This window comes from Chamaea fasciata, unplaced genomic scaffold (genome assembly GCF_029207755.1).
Source record: "Chamaea fasciata isolate MVZ Bird 193981 ecotype frontalis unplaced genomic scaffold, bChaFas1.0.hap1 SCAF_21, whole genome shotgun sequence".
Classification (NCBI taxonomy): Eukaryota; Metazoa; Chordata; class Aves; order Passeriformes; family Sylviidae; genus Chamaea; species Chamaea fasciata.
The window spans coordinates 6,745,586-6,759,423 of record NW_027094106.1 but is presented as its reverse complement, the minus strand read 5'-3'; the positions used below and the strand labels follow the sequence as shown (position 1 = coordinate 6,759,423).

Sequence of the window (13,838 nt, the reverse complement as noted above, 5' to 3'; positions counted from 1 at the left end):
TTTCCATAATTCCCCTATTCCCTGCTCACCCAGTGCTCCACGTTCTCCTGACTCAAAAAAAACTCAAAACAAACATTGCAGAGGCAGCAACAGCAGCATTTAGAAACAGCCCTGAGGACAGTGAACCCTGTGAGGAACAGCAAGAGGGAAACTCACACGCTGCAGGCACATGGAGCAAAGATTGTGCCAGAATAACCCACAAAGCCTCTGCTGCTGGATTAGCAGGAGGGCTCCAAGTGAACCTGCAGCATAAGCAGAGAGCTGACACACTGGGGAAATGGCGTGACAGGTCACTTGTGTCACACCAGAGCCACTGACAGCTTTGTGTTGTGGTCACCCCATGTGGCCACCTTCCTCCACAAGGAAGTGACGTAGGACACCCAAAATACTGATCACAAACACATCCTAATTACTTTGTGCAAGATGCAAAAGGTCTGGGGGTAAATGTAGAAAGATTTGAGATTCAGGTGTCACCTCATTTTCACAGGATCCCAGATACCCTCTGAGTAGGGCAGCACTGCTCCTGCACGACCCTCTTGTGGAGCTCTGCCCACCCATTGCCAGGAAGGGAAGGAGGAACCCCTTTAATGAAATGAAGGCCCCCAAGTTTGCTGAGCGCTCTCTTTCACACGGCCTGTGCTGTCACAAAACACAAGAGCCCCAGTGGTGTCACAATGTTTATTAGTCTGTACAGTCCTCGGCAGATGCAGTTTAGATGATTCCAATCTGGAAAGAAGCAAAGGATGTTAAAACAGGTGTGGTGGTGGCAGAAAGGCAGAGCTTCCACCAGAGCCATCACTGTCATGGCTGCATCTCCCCAGGATTCCTGTCCTCCAAGGCTTCTTCCTCCCAGACCTGCCCAAGAGCTTTACACACCCACTTCGTACATTTATTCCACAGTGATCCTTGTGCTGTACATTCCCCTGCCCACTTTGTATGTACCACCTCTGCCTCCTGCCTACCTCAATCACCTTGAGGACTGAACTGACTGAGAACGTGGCTCCTCAACACTCACATCCTGTCTGGCTACAAGGCCACAGAAGTGCCACCACACTTGAAGCACAAGCACCTCGTGAAGAAGCTCAGGAAGAACAATCAGTGGAGGAACCACAAGACACGTTGCAAAAAAAAACCTCCCCAAGTTTCAGAGACATCTCACCTTGTTGGCCACATCTAGTGCATCATAATCTGGAGCCAGTCGGACGTAAGCCTTCTTCTCTCCATCAGGCCTAGAGAGGAACAGGAGGTATCAGAACAGAGGAAACTCCAGCCCCCTGCTCCTCATTCCTGCAATTCCCATGTGCATCAGTGGTTCCTTTGGAAACATCACATTACTCAGTGGAATCAAAGTTTACATCATTTGCACAGGACTCCCCTGGGTGTCAAAGTGCCACTTGAAGAGGCAAAGATCCCCCTGAAGAAGCCAAGAGCTCCCTGAGGAAACCAACCTTCTGCTCTGCCAACACTTCCCACTTTCACCAAGATGTATTCAGTCAAAAGAACCACTTAGCTATGGAGTTTTGTCTCACATCTGCTGAATCTCACAGGTGTTCCCATCTTCTGCTAAAATGAAACACCTCACAACCACCAGGGACCGCTTCTCCTCCCACTTCTCACCTAATCAACGTGTTGACCTTGGCCACATCGATATCGTAAAGCTTCTTGACAGCCTGTTTGATCTGGTGCTTGTTTGCCTTGACATCCACGATGAACACCAGAGTGTTGTTATCCTCAATCTTTTTCATCGCTGATTCTGTGGTCAGAGGGAACTTGATAATGGCATAATGGTCCAGCCTGCAAGAAAGGTCCCGTGATTAACAGAGGGCTGGCAGGTGTTCCTCTGAATTTCAGGGGTTTTCTTTGGGGTGCATCAGTGACCTAAGGTTATAATCACAAACTCTCAGGCTTTGGTCGCTGAAAAATCATCACCTGCATCCCAAACCATCAAGTCCCCACACCAGCCCATTCGTGGGGCTGCTCCCACCCCCTAAACCCCCAGCAGGGCACAGTCCCACACCCCACACGCACTTATTTCTCCGTGGGGCGCTCTTCCGGGGGTATTTGGGCTGCCTCCGCAGCCGCAACGTCTTGGGCCTGCGGAAAGTGGGCGACGTGCGGATCTTCTTCTTCTTGTGGCTGTGGACCCCCTTCAGGACGGCTTTCTTGGCCTTCAGCGCCTTTGCCTTCGCCTCTGTCTTCGGAGGCACAGCTGTGAGGAGAGCTCAGTCAGCACCGCAAGGATCTGCAGGGTCGGGATGCGCTCCCCAGCCGGGCATGGCCTCCTCTGATCAATGATTAGGACCTCACGCAGCGGGCCGCGCTCCTTTATCCAACCAAGACGAGCCCCAAAACTCCCAACTGAGTTAAGTCTCCCGTTTCCGTGCGGAAGAAGGCGCTTATTCCCTTCCCCACAAAAGAGTCCCAGCATCGAGATGGGAACATCGCCCCCACCGCCGCTCAGACAACCCGGCAGGCCTGTCCCGCCACCTCCACGTGCCCGCGCCTAACACACCGCCGGAACCCCGCTTCGCTCAGCCCGGCCACCCCACATACACCAGCACCCCGCGGGGTCCCACAAGCCGCCCCGCGCCCCCAGCACGGACCCAGCGACCCGCGCCCTCACCCTCCTTTTTCGCCTTGGGCGCCATCTTGGCCAGGCGGAAGCCGAAAGGGGTCTCCCGCCCCGCGCCGCACGGGCTTATACCCCCAAATCCCGCGGGAGCAAGACGGAAGCCCCGTCACCCCGCGACACCTCCGAAGCATGCCGGTAGTGGTAGTTCTCATTTACGGACTCGGCCGCACACGCGCAGCGGTGTCCCGTCGCCGTAGGGCGTCATGGGAGTTGTAGTCTGGCGCGCTGCTGTCCCTCCCCGCCGTCGTGGCGGTGCGGGACCGGGGTGAGCCCCGGGGTGGCGGGCGATTACCGGGGTCCCGTCGCGGTGGTAGCAGCTCAATGGCCCAGTCCCGGAGTAACCGGCGTCCAGGCCCCTCCCACGCCCCCTTCGGGGGCGTGGGAGGGGCCTGGACGCCGGTTACTCCGGGACTGGGCGTGAAGCACCGAGCACCGCTACCGACCCTGCAAGGTTCGCGGTAACGGGGACACCCCGCTTCGTTCCCTCGGCGTGGGGACAGGGACGAGGCGGGGAGAGCTTGATCTTGAACTAGGATAAGGCAGGGGGACGGCGGGGTTTGTGCACGGCGGACACGGGACGGGGGGACACGCGGGGACCGGTGGGACACGGAGATGGGGACTGGTGGGACTTGGGGACAGATCCATTGCGGGGCACGGGGACAGCGATACCCTGCGGTGGCCGTGGCGGCAGCTGGGACACGGGGATGGATGGAACATGGGGACAGTGGTAGCCGGGTGTGTAGGAATGTGGGGGTGGTGGGACACGGGGACAGCCGGAGTGTGGGACGGCCACACCTGAGGGCAGGGGGACAGTGATACCCTGGGGTGGCACACTCGGGATGTCGGGATGGCTGGGACACGGGGTCAGCTGAGACATGGGGATAGCTGTGCCCCGGGGTGTGAGGACAGCCACAGTCCAGGGGCTCGAGGTGGCAGGCATGTGGGGACAGCCGCCCTCGGTGACGTGGGGAATCAGGGCACAGCGACAACCATATCCTGGGAAAGTGGAGACCGTTAGGTTAAGGGGACAGCCCCACCTGGGGACGCGGGGACAACCGTGTTCCAGAATGCTGTTCATGAGGACAACTGTGACATGGGGACATCACCACTCCTTGCTCTCTGTCCCCAGACCTCACGGTGACCCTCGTCCCATCCCTGCTCCCCCGGCCACCCACGGACCATGAACGTGCTGGCTCCGGTCCGCAGGGACAGGGTCATCGCCGACCTTCCCCGGGTGAGCAGGGGGACGCACCAGCCCGGGGGTGACCTCGCCGAGCCCCGTGGTCACCCGGGTGTCCCTCTTTGTCCCCCTCGCAGTGTTTTCGGAAGGAGGCCGCCCTGCACACCCGCCACGCCTTCCACCCCTCAGTGGCCAGCGCCTGCCAGGAGCAGCGGACGGGCGTTGTGGGGTCAGTCGGGCGTGGTTTGGGGTCCCCGCTGTTGGCATGGGGGGGGTGACAAGGGGCCCGCGGTCCCGCCAGCCGCGGGTGGGGGTCCCCAGCGTGGGCGCCGCGTGGCTGCCGGCGCTGCCCGACGCCGAGCCCTGCGTCACGACACTGGAATGCGGCGCGGGGGGGACACGGGGGGAACACGGGGCGGGGGCGGACACGGGGGGCCGGGATGAGCCGCGGCAGCGCCGGGATGCAGAGCCGTGATGCGGAGCGCTGCGGACACGAGGGGCCGTGGGGTGATGCCCGCCCACCCCACGAGTCCCTCTGCCCCCGGGGTCGGCCGGGGGGTGCCCCCCACCCTGCTGAGCCGCACCTCCGCCTCGCTGCAGGTTCAAGATCTCCAAGATCATCGTGGTGGGCGACCTCTCGGTGGGGAAGACCTGCCTGATCAACAGGTAACGGGAGCCCCGGAGCCCCGGAGAGGCTTGGCGTGGGATGGCGAGCGGGGGAAGTGACCCCTCTCCCCTAAAGGGAGCAGCATCTTGGGCTGAGCCTGGCTGCAGCCAGATGTTGGTGCTGGGCACTCCTGGGGCAGAGGTCACTGAGGCCCCAAGGGGTTGGGATGCGGGGGTCAGGGGATGTTGATACCCCCCTCATCCCCCCCACAGGTTTTGCAAGGACACTTTTGATAAGAACTACAAGGCGACCATCGGGGTGGATTTCGAGATGGAGCGGTTTGAGGTGCTGGGGGTGCCCTTCAGCCTGCAGCTGTGAGTAGGTGCCAGCCCCCTCCCCACATACCCCTGCAACCCCTCCCTCACCTCGCACACCCCCCTCAGGTGGGACACGGCTGGCCAGGAGCGTTTCAAGTGCATCGCCTCCACCTACTACCGGGGAGCACAGGGTGAGCTCCCCACTGCAACCCAGCTGCCCATCCCGCTGTCCCTGTCCCCATCTCACCCCTCCTTCCTCCCCCAGCCATCGTGATTGTCTTCGATGTCAACGATGTGGGGTCCCTGGAGCACACACGGTAGGTGACACTTGGCCCAGGGGTGGGACCAGGGATGAGCGTGGGGGCCTTAAGGGCTGGGCAGGGAGGGGTTGTGGGGCTGCTGGGCTGTGTGAGCACGCGGGCAGTGCTCGGCCAGCAGCTGGTGACAGTGGCTCCCACAGGCAGTGGCTGGCTGATGCCCTGAAGGAGAACGACCCATCCAACGTGATCCTCTTCTTGGTGGGCTCCAAGAAGGATCTGAGTGTGAGTGTGTCCCCCTCCCTGTGGGCAAGCTGTGCCCTGGCTGTCCCTGTCACCCACCCATGCCTGGCTTGGTTGGCAGACACCAGCACAGTACAGCCTGATGGAGAAGGACGCTCTCAAGGTGGCCCAGGAGATGCAGGCAGAGTACTGGGCTGTCTCCTCACTCACTGGTGAGTCCCACCTGGGTGAGGGGATGCAGATCCCAGTGTCAGCCAGGTCAGGGGACACTCAGGGGGGTATCTTCCCATGGGGCAGGGGAGAATGTGCGGGATTTCTTCTTCCGAGTGGCGGCCCTGACCTTTGAGAGCAGCGTGTTGGCCGAGCTGGAGCGCGGCAGCAGCACCCGCAGGATCGGCGACACCGTGCGTGAGTAGCCCTGGCCAGCCCCTCCTGGGTGTCCCCCCTTGTCCCCCCACCCACCAACCCTCCGTCCTCTGTCCCTCAGGGATCAGCAGCAAGGAGAGCGACCTGTACCTGTCAACGCCCCGCAAGAAACCCAAGTGCTGCCAGTGAGGGGACAACCCCAGCTCCCTCCAGGCTCACACCTCTGGACCAAAGAGGGGCGACCCCGGCCGGCCCCGAGGAGCCGTCCCTGCCACCCCAGCCCCCCCGGCCCCTCACCTGCCTGGGCACCCCTGGCTGGGGCGGGCAGGAGCAGCCATGTGGCTCCTGTAGCTATGCAAACCCAGGTACTGCTCACAGGAGATGCCCTTAAGCTCTCTTTTGTCTTAATAAAACATTTTTTATGCTTTGTAAGAAAGGTGTGGGGCTGAGGCCAGGGAGCTGGGGCTGGTTGTGCGTCTTCCTGTCCCTGGGTGCAGCCCCCAGGCTCATAGGCAAGCAGGAGGATGAATGGCTGCCACTGAGGATGAGTTCCTTCTATCACCAAGGAGCATCCTTGTCCTGCAGAGCTAGCAGCCTTGTGTCCCTCAGGGGTCTGCAGGGGACACACGAGGTGCCAGTCCCACATCAGTCCCAGCCGAACTGGTGCTGGTCGAAGCGGGGCTGCAGGTGGGGCGGGACACAGTGGGAGCACTTGTAGTGCTCCTGGAGCCACTTCCCTCCCTCGCTGTTCTCCATGCAGATGGCAGCGACGCCTGTGGGGGCACACACAGAGGGGCTCAACAGTGGCCACCACAGCCTGTGGGAGTGGTGGTCCCGCTGCACCCATGGGTGCACCCTGGGGTGCCCTCTCCTACCTGCCACTATCCCCCCCAGCCGCTCCACCAGCTCGATGGCTGCTCTCATGGTGCCCCCAGTTTCAACCCACTGGTCCACAAGAAGGATGCGCAGACCTGGAGGGGGCAGAGGCTGTGGATGAGTGCCCCGTGCCCACACTGGCAGCCCCCCAAAAGGGGAGCACTCTACTGGCTCACCCGGTGAGATGGCATCGGTGCGGACCTCCATCACCTTCTCCCGGCCCGAGTAGTCGGTGTAGGGCTGTGCCACTGTCTGCACACAGAGGTGTCCGGCTTTGCGGATGGCCAGGAAGCCTTTCTGCAGTGTGGCAGCAGCTGCAGCACCTAGAGGTGGGCACAGCACTGTCAGGACCCTCAGGGACAAGGGACAGAGACCCTGCACTCACCTGTCACCTGTGTCCTGCTCACCCAGGATGAAGCCCATGGCGTCGATGCCAGCCACCATGTCAATGGCATCTCCCTGGAAGGGCTGCAGCAGGTCGGCCACGCAGTCCTGCAAGGCCTGGGGGGAGAGTGGAGGTGCTGGGTGCCCACAGCCCACCGTGGGCACCCACAGCTGGGTGCCCCAGCTGCCCTGTGGAGATGCAGCCCACCCTGGCACCCCCGTGGGTGCCATCCCCCCTGGGCACTGGGTACTTGCGGGTGGCAGTAGAGCCGGGAGGGGTCCAGCCAGGCGTAGTTGGGACCCTTGACGTTGGGGGCCATCAGTGCCAGGTACCAGCCCTTCTCCCGGGTGGCAGGGACATGGCACAGGTCCATGCGTGGGGACTGCAGGCGCTGCAAGCACTGAGCATGAAGGGGGGGTGAGACTTTCCCACCTCCAGCCTCCACAGGACTCCCCGTGGCCTGGTTGCCCCCACCCACACCCACACGTGGCACCCCAGGGCCCAGGGCTCCCGTTCCAGCTCCATACCTGAGTGCTGGTGGCAGGGCTGAGCCGAGCAGGACTGTCACAGGAGCGTCACAGACAGCGACAGCTGAGCAGGGGCAGCCCCTGTGGCACTGGGCCAGCACCCTCGGCCAGCTGGACACTGGGACAGTTCCAGGCAGGAATCCTTCCCATGGGCCAGTAATGTCCCCCACCAGCTCTGCTGTCCCAGTCAGGCAGTGCTGTGGTGGGGAGCAATGGGGCTGTGGTGTTTGCACCCCACGCGGGTGTTGGCAGCTCTAGCTGCCTGTGCTGGTGTGGGTGGCACTCCGCGGTGCAAGGGTCAGCGAGCCAGGGTGATGCTCGGGGTTTCCTGCAGCTTTGGGTGGTCTCGGGCAGTGCAGGGATTTTTTTGAGGCCACGCACGTCCCCGTTGGTGTGTCCAGGCACTGTCCTGCCCTGCTGAGCACTGGCTACCACAGCATCCCAGTGAGCCAGGGCTGTGTCCTGACTGTCAATGGGCTCCGAGGACAGGAGCTGGCCAGGAAGGACAGCCCTGGCAGCGCTCTGGGAATGCCGGTGTGGGCTGCCAGCCCGGCTGGGCACCGGGCTCTGGGCTGCCCTGTAAAAAGCACATCTGCGGGATGGGATGCAGGGTCACAGGGAATGGGATGGGACATAGGGATGCAGCAGGCATTCATGGGGTGGGATGTGCAGATGTGGTGAGCATCCACGGGCAGGGACGCGGGGATGCAGGGGAGCATCTGTGGGCTGGGATCCGGGGCTGCACAGAGCATCCATAGGATGGGATGCAGGGATGCAGGGAGCATCGTTCTCCCGTCGGGGGCCGCTCCGGGGCCGGGGGCTGTGCGGGGCCCGGTGCGTCACGGGGCGGGGGTTTGGGGCCGGCTCGTTACCGGCCCCGGCACATCACCCCACCGGCTGCCACAGCAACGGGGCCGGTCCCACCGGGAGGGGTGACCCCTTCCCCGCGGGCTGCCGGCGCGGGACGTGCCGCGGCTGCAGGAGCGGGCTGCAGCACCCCGGCTCTGCGGGACCCTCCGCACGGTGCCGGGCCGTGCCAAGCCGTGCCGGGCCGCCCCGCGTGGGCGGGCTGCGCCACTCTATAAGGCGGCCCCAGGGCGGCCAGCGGCGCGGTGCCATGTGCGCCCCGGGGCTGCTCTGCCGCCTCCTCCTCCTCCTCCTCTTCTTCCTACTGCTCCTGCTGCCACCTGCCCCCGGAGCGGCCCCGCCGGGACGGCCCCGCGCCCGCCGCGGGCTCACCTACCCCGGGACGCTGTGGTGTGGTGCGGGCAGCAACGCGGACAGCTACGAGCAACTGGGTAAGGGCGGCAGGGATGCTGCTACATGTATCTTCCCGTCTCATCTCATCCCACCCCTTCTCATCCCATCCCATTCCCTTCCATCCCTTCCAATTCCTTCCCTCAAATCCCTTCTCCCCATCCCATCCTATCCCATCCCACCCCACTCCACCCATCCCCAGCCCAGTGCTGCTCCATCCCAGCCCAATCCAATGCTGGGTCAGTCCCCACCAATGCTAATCCAGTCCCATCCCAGTACTGGTCTGCTCCATCCCCTGTTCCCACACTTGTTCAATCCCTGTCTATCCCAGTTCTGTCCTCACCCAAGCACCAGTCCAATCCCAGTACATCTCTGCCTATCACAATCCTTTCTGGTGCTGGACCTCTGTTGACCCACCCTTTGTCCCCAGCCTACTCTGTGCTCTCTCCTGCTGCCATTCCAGTCCCTGTCCCAGTACTGATCCACTCCCAGTTGCAATCCTGATCCCAGCCTAAACCCTCTCCTGGTCCTGCCCCAGGACTGCAGACCAGTCCCAGTCTCATCCCCAGTGTGGTACTGGTGCAGCCCAGTCCTCATCCCAGCGCCCGCCTTGTCCCCACCCAAGTGCTGATCCAGTTGAGCCCCTACCCACCCATCCTCACCTATCCCAGCATGATTCCAGTGTGTCAATCCAATCTAATCCAGATGCTAGTCCTAGCCTAGCTCAACCCTAGCCCTGCATGTGGGCCCCCCAGCCCTGCCTGCACCCCACATTTCCCTGCAGGGGAGCACCGGGACACGGACCGGTGCTGCCGGGACCACGACCACTGCCAGCACGTCATCCACCCCTTCACCGCCCGCTACGGCTACCGCAACCTGCGCTGGCACACCATCAGCCACTGCGACTGTGACCACAGGTGAGCGTCCCCAGACCTGCCCCAGGGCACCCTGACACCCCCCCTGGGAGGTGCCAGCCCCCTGAACCCGGCTCTGCCCTGGGGCAGGTTGAAGGAGTGCCTGCGGAGGGTGAACGACACGGCCTCGCGGGTGGTGGGCCAAGCCTTCTTCAACGTCATCCAGGTGCCTTGCTTTGAGTTCACCTACAGGGAGGAGTGTGTGGAGCCCTATCTCTATGTCTGGTGAGTGCCCCCCTGCCCTGGGGACTGTCCCCCTGCCCGGGCTTGTCCCACCCTGTGGTGTCTGCTCATTTTTGGCAGGTGCAAGACGTACAACACGGTGGCCGTGGCGGTGCCCCGAGAGCCGGTGCTGTATGAATTTGGGGGGGAGCTCATCGACAGGGCAGCCAGGCCCAGGGGAGTCCCCCTGAGCCCCCCGTGGGGCAGCACAGGGGGAGGAGGAGCCCTCCCAGTGGATCATCACACTGGCACAGCCCCCAAGGCAGTCAAGAAAGAGAGGAAGAGAAAGAAAGATAAGAAAAATAAGGGGAAAGGTCTGAAAAAGAAAGGCTCTTCCGAAAAGGGGGCACGGAGCCGTCCTGCAGGTGCTGCTCCCGCTGATCCCTGGGCCCTGCTGCCATCCTTGGGGGAAGCATCCAACACCATCCTGAGCGATGCCCCGGCACGGGAGGGATTGGGTGGGGAGCCAGTGCCAGCCACTCCCTCCCCGGTCCCCACCACCAGCGGGAAGAGGAGGAGGAGGAAGGAGAGGAACAGAAAGAAGAGGCTGAAAAGTAAATCTGAGGCTGAGCCCCCGCAAGAGCTGCAGCTCTGACTCCTCCCTGAGCCCTGCGTGGGTCCTGGCTGTGAAATAAATGTACATCTGCTCGAGCAGCCTCGGCTTTGTCTCTGTGGGGGAAAGGATGGCACTGGGGACAGCATCCAGGGGAAATCCCGGGGCTGATCCCGTGGGAACACCTAGAGCAGAGTGGGTATCCAGGGGTTTGAACTCTTCTCCTCAATTCATAGCATTGTCCTGGCACTGGGGGCACAGCACTTGGCCACATGCCCACAACAGGGCTGAGCCCCAGTTTTAGCTCCCCTGCTAGAGGGTTAAATTCCAGCTCCCCAGGCATGTAATTTTCTCTGGAAGTTCTCTGAATTGCACCACCCAAGCTCTCTCATCCTCTTAACCCCTTGCCTTTCCCGTGCTCCAACATCAGCATCGACTCCTTCTCCCTTCCTTTGGGAGGAACAGGGTCTTGGCCCGCCCTGAAGGCTCCTCAAATGCCTGCAAAGCTCCTTAGAGCGGGACAATAGATGCTTTTCCAGCCCTGGGACAAAGGCAGATGCTGCCTGGGAAGAGCTGGGGCAGAGAATGCTGCCTGTGTCCCTTCCTGGTGGGTGGGGAGCCCGTCTGGGGTAGCCCCAGGGAACAGGGCACTGCCACCAACTCCTCCAAAGTGCTTCCAAGGGTGGAGTGTGGCTCAGCCCAGCGTGCCGGCGAGGTGGTGGAAACATCTTCCCGCAACAGCACTGAATTCCAGACTTGGAAAAAGCTGGAGCACCAGGAGCCAAGCAGACAGCAAACCCCACAGTGGGGAGCATGCAGTGCAATCCCAAATTCCTGAAATAAGCGGATCACACGAGTCCGGGGGGGAATACCAAGGGTGAAGGAAGGCATTGCTTCCTCTCTGGGTGCAAAGCCCCTGTGGCAGCCGCAGCATCCCGGCAGGAAGCACGGACGCGGGGCACGCGGACGAGCTTCCCAAAAGTAGAACTTTTATTGACAGCAAGGGAAAACTAAAAACAAAGACAGCCAGAAAGGAGGCAACAACACACAACTAGCCCCCTGCCCTCTCTTTCCAGGTCCAACCAGTAAGGAGCTGCTCCCAGACATATTCCTATTGTACAGTCTCATGAAATAATAGCGCCAGGTTCGTCCACCTGCAACCTCGGAGCTGTGGGCCCCAGCCCACGGTTCTTCCCACTGGCCCGGGTGGCTTTGGGAGGAGCAGGACCCTGTGTCAGCCCCTCAGCACTGCAGAGGGGATGGCATTGAAGCCAGGACCTGCATTTCTCTGTGCAAAGAGCTTTGCTTTGTCTCCCGGGTCGCTGCCATTCTTCAGGAGCATTTACATGCAAAGAAGACCTTTGTTTCCTAAGATCTGCTGTTCCTGCTCATTTCCTAGCAAAGGAGGCTGACCAGGAGCACTGGGAAGGAACAAAGACTCTGCTTCCATAAAAAATCCCTACTAACAAAGCAGGAGAAGGGAGAGTGTGTGCAGCAGGAACTTTCCCTCTCAGAAACGTCTCTCCCATCGCTGGCAATCCCTCAGGAACACCGCACTGGGCTGTTTCTGACACAAGTAATCCACTTTATCCACCCCCTCCCAGTGCCTCCCCCTATCCAATAGCCACAGGGAGGTGCCCCGATGTCGGTGTGATGTCTCCACGTAGTGCACCTGCAACAAAACATCCTTTAACTACAGAAATCGGCTTCTCTGCGAAACCTCCAGCACGCAGATGGAAACACCAAGCAACAAAGGAAGGAGGAGCATCGACTTCCACCACGCAACTCTGCTCTGAGCTAATGCTAAGGTGAAGGGCAGGGTGCAGGCAGAAAACCTCTGAGCTAGCATTCAGTAAAAACACTATTTATTCACCCTCTTGGTTACAGCTGGGCAGGGGAAGCGGGTACAGAGGAGGAGGCCATGCACTCCGGGCTGCTCCGTGGTGCTTTATCCCACGTGTCTGTCTCGGGGAAGCTGCCGTAGGCTGGCGCTTTATTTCGCAGTCTGATTAAAAAAAAAAATAATAATCAAAACTAAATAAATATTGTTCCAAAAGAAGCCAGAGGAGAGAGCAAGCCTTTGGTACAACAGCTGCATCTCCAGCAAGACCCCGAGCTGCTGTGCTGGACCCATCCAGGCACAGCCGGGGTTGGCACAGGCTCTGCTGAGCCTGTCACGCATGAAAACATGGAGCAAACAACAACAGGAACTTTGTGAGAACTCTGGTTCGTTTGTCACAACCCCCACGACTTTGCTTTGTGGTCTCAGGACGAGGGGAGGTGATGGTCAGGGTTTGGGAGAATCCAAAGGAAACAGGCTCACTCCAGGGCAATGCACTTTCAGCTCCGTTTGCTTCCCAGTCTTTGGGGTGAAAGCAGAGTGCTGTGCATGTACAAGGACAGGCTCCTTTGACCTCATGTTTGCTTTGCTAAGTTTCCAAGGTGCCTCAGAACCGGAGCCTAAAATGCAGAGGACGATGCAGTGTTCCTTTCTATGATATATTTTTCTTATATATAGTATATATTTTTAAACCAGCCCTGCCAAGTCTATTCTCTCGCTCAGGTGCACATCACCAAGAGTCATTTCCCACCATCCCACGACGTATAAAACAGGAGTTATGTGTCTAAGGGAAGTTGCTTCCTATTGTTCCCTCTCCTTCCCCCTTCCTTGGAGAAGATAGCGGAGGTGTCAGGTGTCAGGTCCTATCGATCCATCTCATCCAGGAGAGGCGTGGCGTCCCCGGCGATGGACATGGGCGTGCTTTCGATCATGGGGCTGGGAGAGGGGCGAGGGGTCAACCTCTGCTTCTGTTTCCTCCGCTCAGCCTCCTTCTCCTGCAGCCACTGCTCGGCCATCTTGCCCCAGTCGATGGCAGCGTGGCTGTTGGTCCTGCAAGGGACACGGGGACAACGTGAGTTGTGACAGGAAAACTTCCCTGCCCTCCTTTCCTCCCTCCCCGTGGGGGAAGTAACCCCATCGTGCTGCTTCCACAAAAAGCAAGAAAAGCAACAGAGATGGGGCAAGGATATGAGCACCCGGAGCTACTCACTTTGGCTGCTGCCTCTGCCTGGAGCTGGATGAGGGCTGTGACTGGGACTGGGTGGACTGGGGTGTGGTGTTGGCCTGGAGCTGGTACTGGGGCGTGGTGATGGGCTGGCTGGGAGTAGTGTAGGAGTAGCTGGGGGTCATCAGAGGGGTGGCCACCGGCTGCTGTGCTGGAGTCGTGAAGACCTGTGGAGAGCAGAGGGTGTCAGGGGACAGAGGGAGGACCCTGCTAGGCTGGGGGGACTCTGCACTGCCCTGCTTGCCCAGGAGGGTGCCCACCCTCACTCTGCATGCCCCCAGCCCTGCTGAGCACAGCACATTTGCTCCCCCCCCCCGAGAGCTGGGCCAGCACAGCCTACCCCTCCTTGTTCAGCCCAAGGGGAGAAGCAAAGGGAAGGGGCACAAGAGACACTTGGGGCAAGCCAGCAGCAATGACATCCTGCAGTGGGCACAAAG

At 60.7% G+C, this 13,838-nt stretch overlaps 5 protein-coding genes and 2 non-coding genes across 8 annotated transcripts in view; 2 read left to right on the top strand and 5 right to left on the bottom strand.

Annotated features, from left to right (window-relative positions):
- Positions 1-664: 664 nt before the first annotated feature.
- RPL23A (ribosomal protein L23a) lies at positions 665-2,728 on the bottom strand. Its single transcript, XM_066202053.1, has 5 exons — positions 2,624-2,728; positions 2,029-2,209; positions 1,618-1,794; positions 1,160-1,229; positions 665-726 (listed from the first exon to the last, which is right to left on the bottom strand). Exons 1-5 carry the CDS (start codon positions 2,646-2,648, stop codon positions 712-714), a joined length of 468 nt encoding a protein of 155 aa, XP_066058150.1. The 5' UTR covers positions 2,649-2,728; the 3' UTR covers positions 665-711.
- LOC136300133 (small nucleolar RNA SNORD42) lies at positions 1,301-1,366 on the bottom strand. The gene has a single exon (XR_010723634.1). It is a non-coding gene; the product is annotated as a small nucleolar RNA SNORD42 (small nucleolar RNA).
- On the bottom strand, positions 1,865-1,936 carry LOC136300122 (small nucleolar RNA Z17). Its single transcript, XR_010723623.1, has one exon. It is a non-coding gene; the product is annotated as a small nucleolar RNA Z17 (small nucleolar RNA).
- A 296-nt stretch (positions 2,729-3,024) lies between the features above and the next one.
- On the top strand, positions 3,025-6,038 carry RAB34 (RAB34, member RAS oncogene family). Of its 2 annotated transcripts, none has more exons than XM_066201795.1 (11): positions 3,025-3,083; positions 3,762-3,866; positions 3,950-4,041; positions 4,413-4,478; positions 4,692-4,793; positions 4,863-4,927; positions 5,002-5,053; positions 5,197-5,278; positions 5,358-5,448; positions 5,534-5,640; positions 5,724-6,038. In XM_066201795.1, the coding sequence occupies exons 2-11, from the start codon at positions 3,813-3,815 to the stop codon at positions 5,991-5,993; spliced, it is 981 nt and encodes a 326-aa protein (XP_066057892.1). In that variant the 5' UTR covers positions 3,025-3,083; positions 3,762-3,812; the 3' UTR covers positions 5,994-6,038. The 2 variants fall into 2 exon arrangements, with proteins under 2 accessions (XP_066057892.1, XP_066057893.1); XM_066201796.1 differs by having other exon boundaries at positions 5,534-5,644; positions 5,724-5,878.
- An 81-nt stretch (positions 6,039-6,119) lies between these two features.
- On the bottom strand, positions 6,120-7,403 carry LOC136299832 (adenine phosphoribosyltransferase-like). The gene is made up of 6 exons (XM_066201797.1): positions 7,391-7,403; positions 7,114-7,263; positions 6,886-6,979; positions 6,655-6,801; positions 6,478-6,573; positions 6,120-6,375 (listed from the first exon to the last, which is right to left on the bottom strand). The coding sequence occupies exons 2-6, from the start codon at positions 7,234-7,236 to the stop codon at positions 6,248-6,250; spliced, it is 588 nt and encodes a 195-aa protein (XP_066057894.1). The 5' UTR covers positions 7,237-7,263; positions 7,391-7,403; the 3' UTR covers positions 6,120-6,247.
- Positions 7,404-8,162: 759 nt separating this feature from the next.
- PROCA1 (protein interacting with cyclin A1) lies at positions 8,163-10,426 on the top strand. Its single transcript, XM_066202224.1, has 4 exons — positions 8,163-8,688; positions 9,432-9,564; positions 9,652-9,786; positions 9,865-10,426. The coding sequence occupies exons 1-4, from the start codon at positions 8,163-8,165 to the stop codon at positions 10,376-10,378; spliced, it is 1,308 nt and encodes a 435-aa protein (XP_066058321.1). The 3' UTR covers positions 10,379-10,426.
- Positions 10,427-11,308: 882 nt separating this feature from the next.
- SUPT6H (SPT6 homolog, histone chaperone and transcription elongation factor) overlaps positions 11,309-13,838 on the bottom strand; it is a 26,766-nt gene continuing 24,236 nt past the window's right edge. Inside the window, exons 36-37 of the mRNA XM_066201850.1 lie at positions 13,387-13,568; positions 11,309-13,226 (exon numbers count right to left, since the gene is read on the bottom strand). Coding sequence (XP_066057947.1) covers positions 13,040-13,226; positions 13,387-13,568 — 369 coding nt within the window. The 3' untranslated portion in view covers positions 11,309-13,039. The remainder of the gene's footprint in view (positions 13,227-13,386; positions 13,569-13,838) is intronic.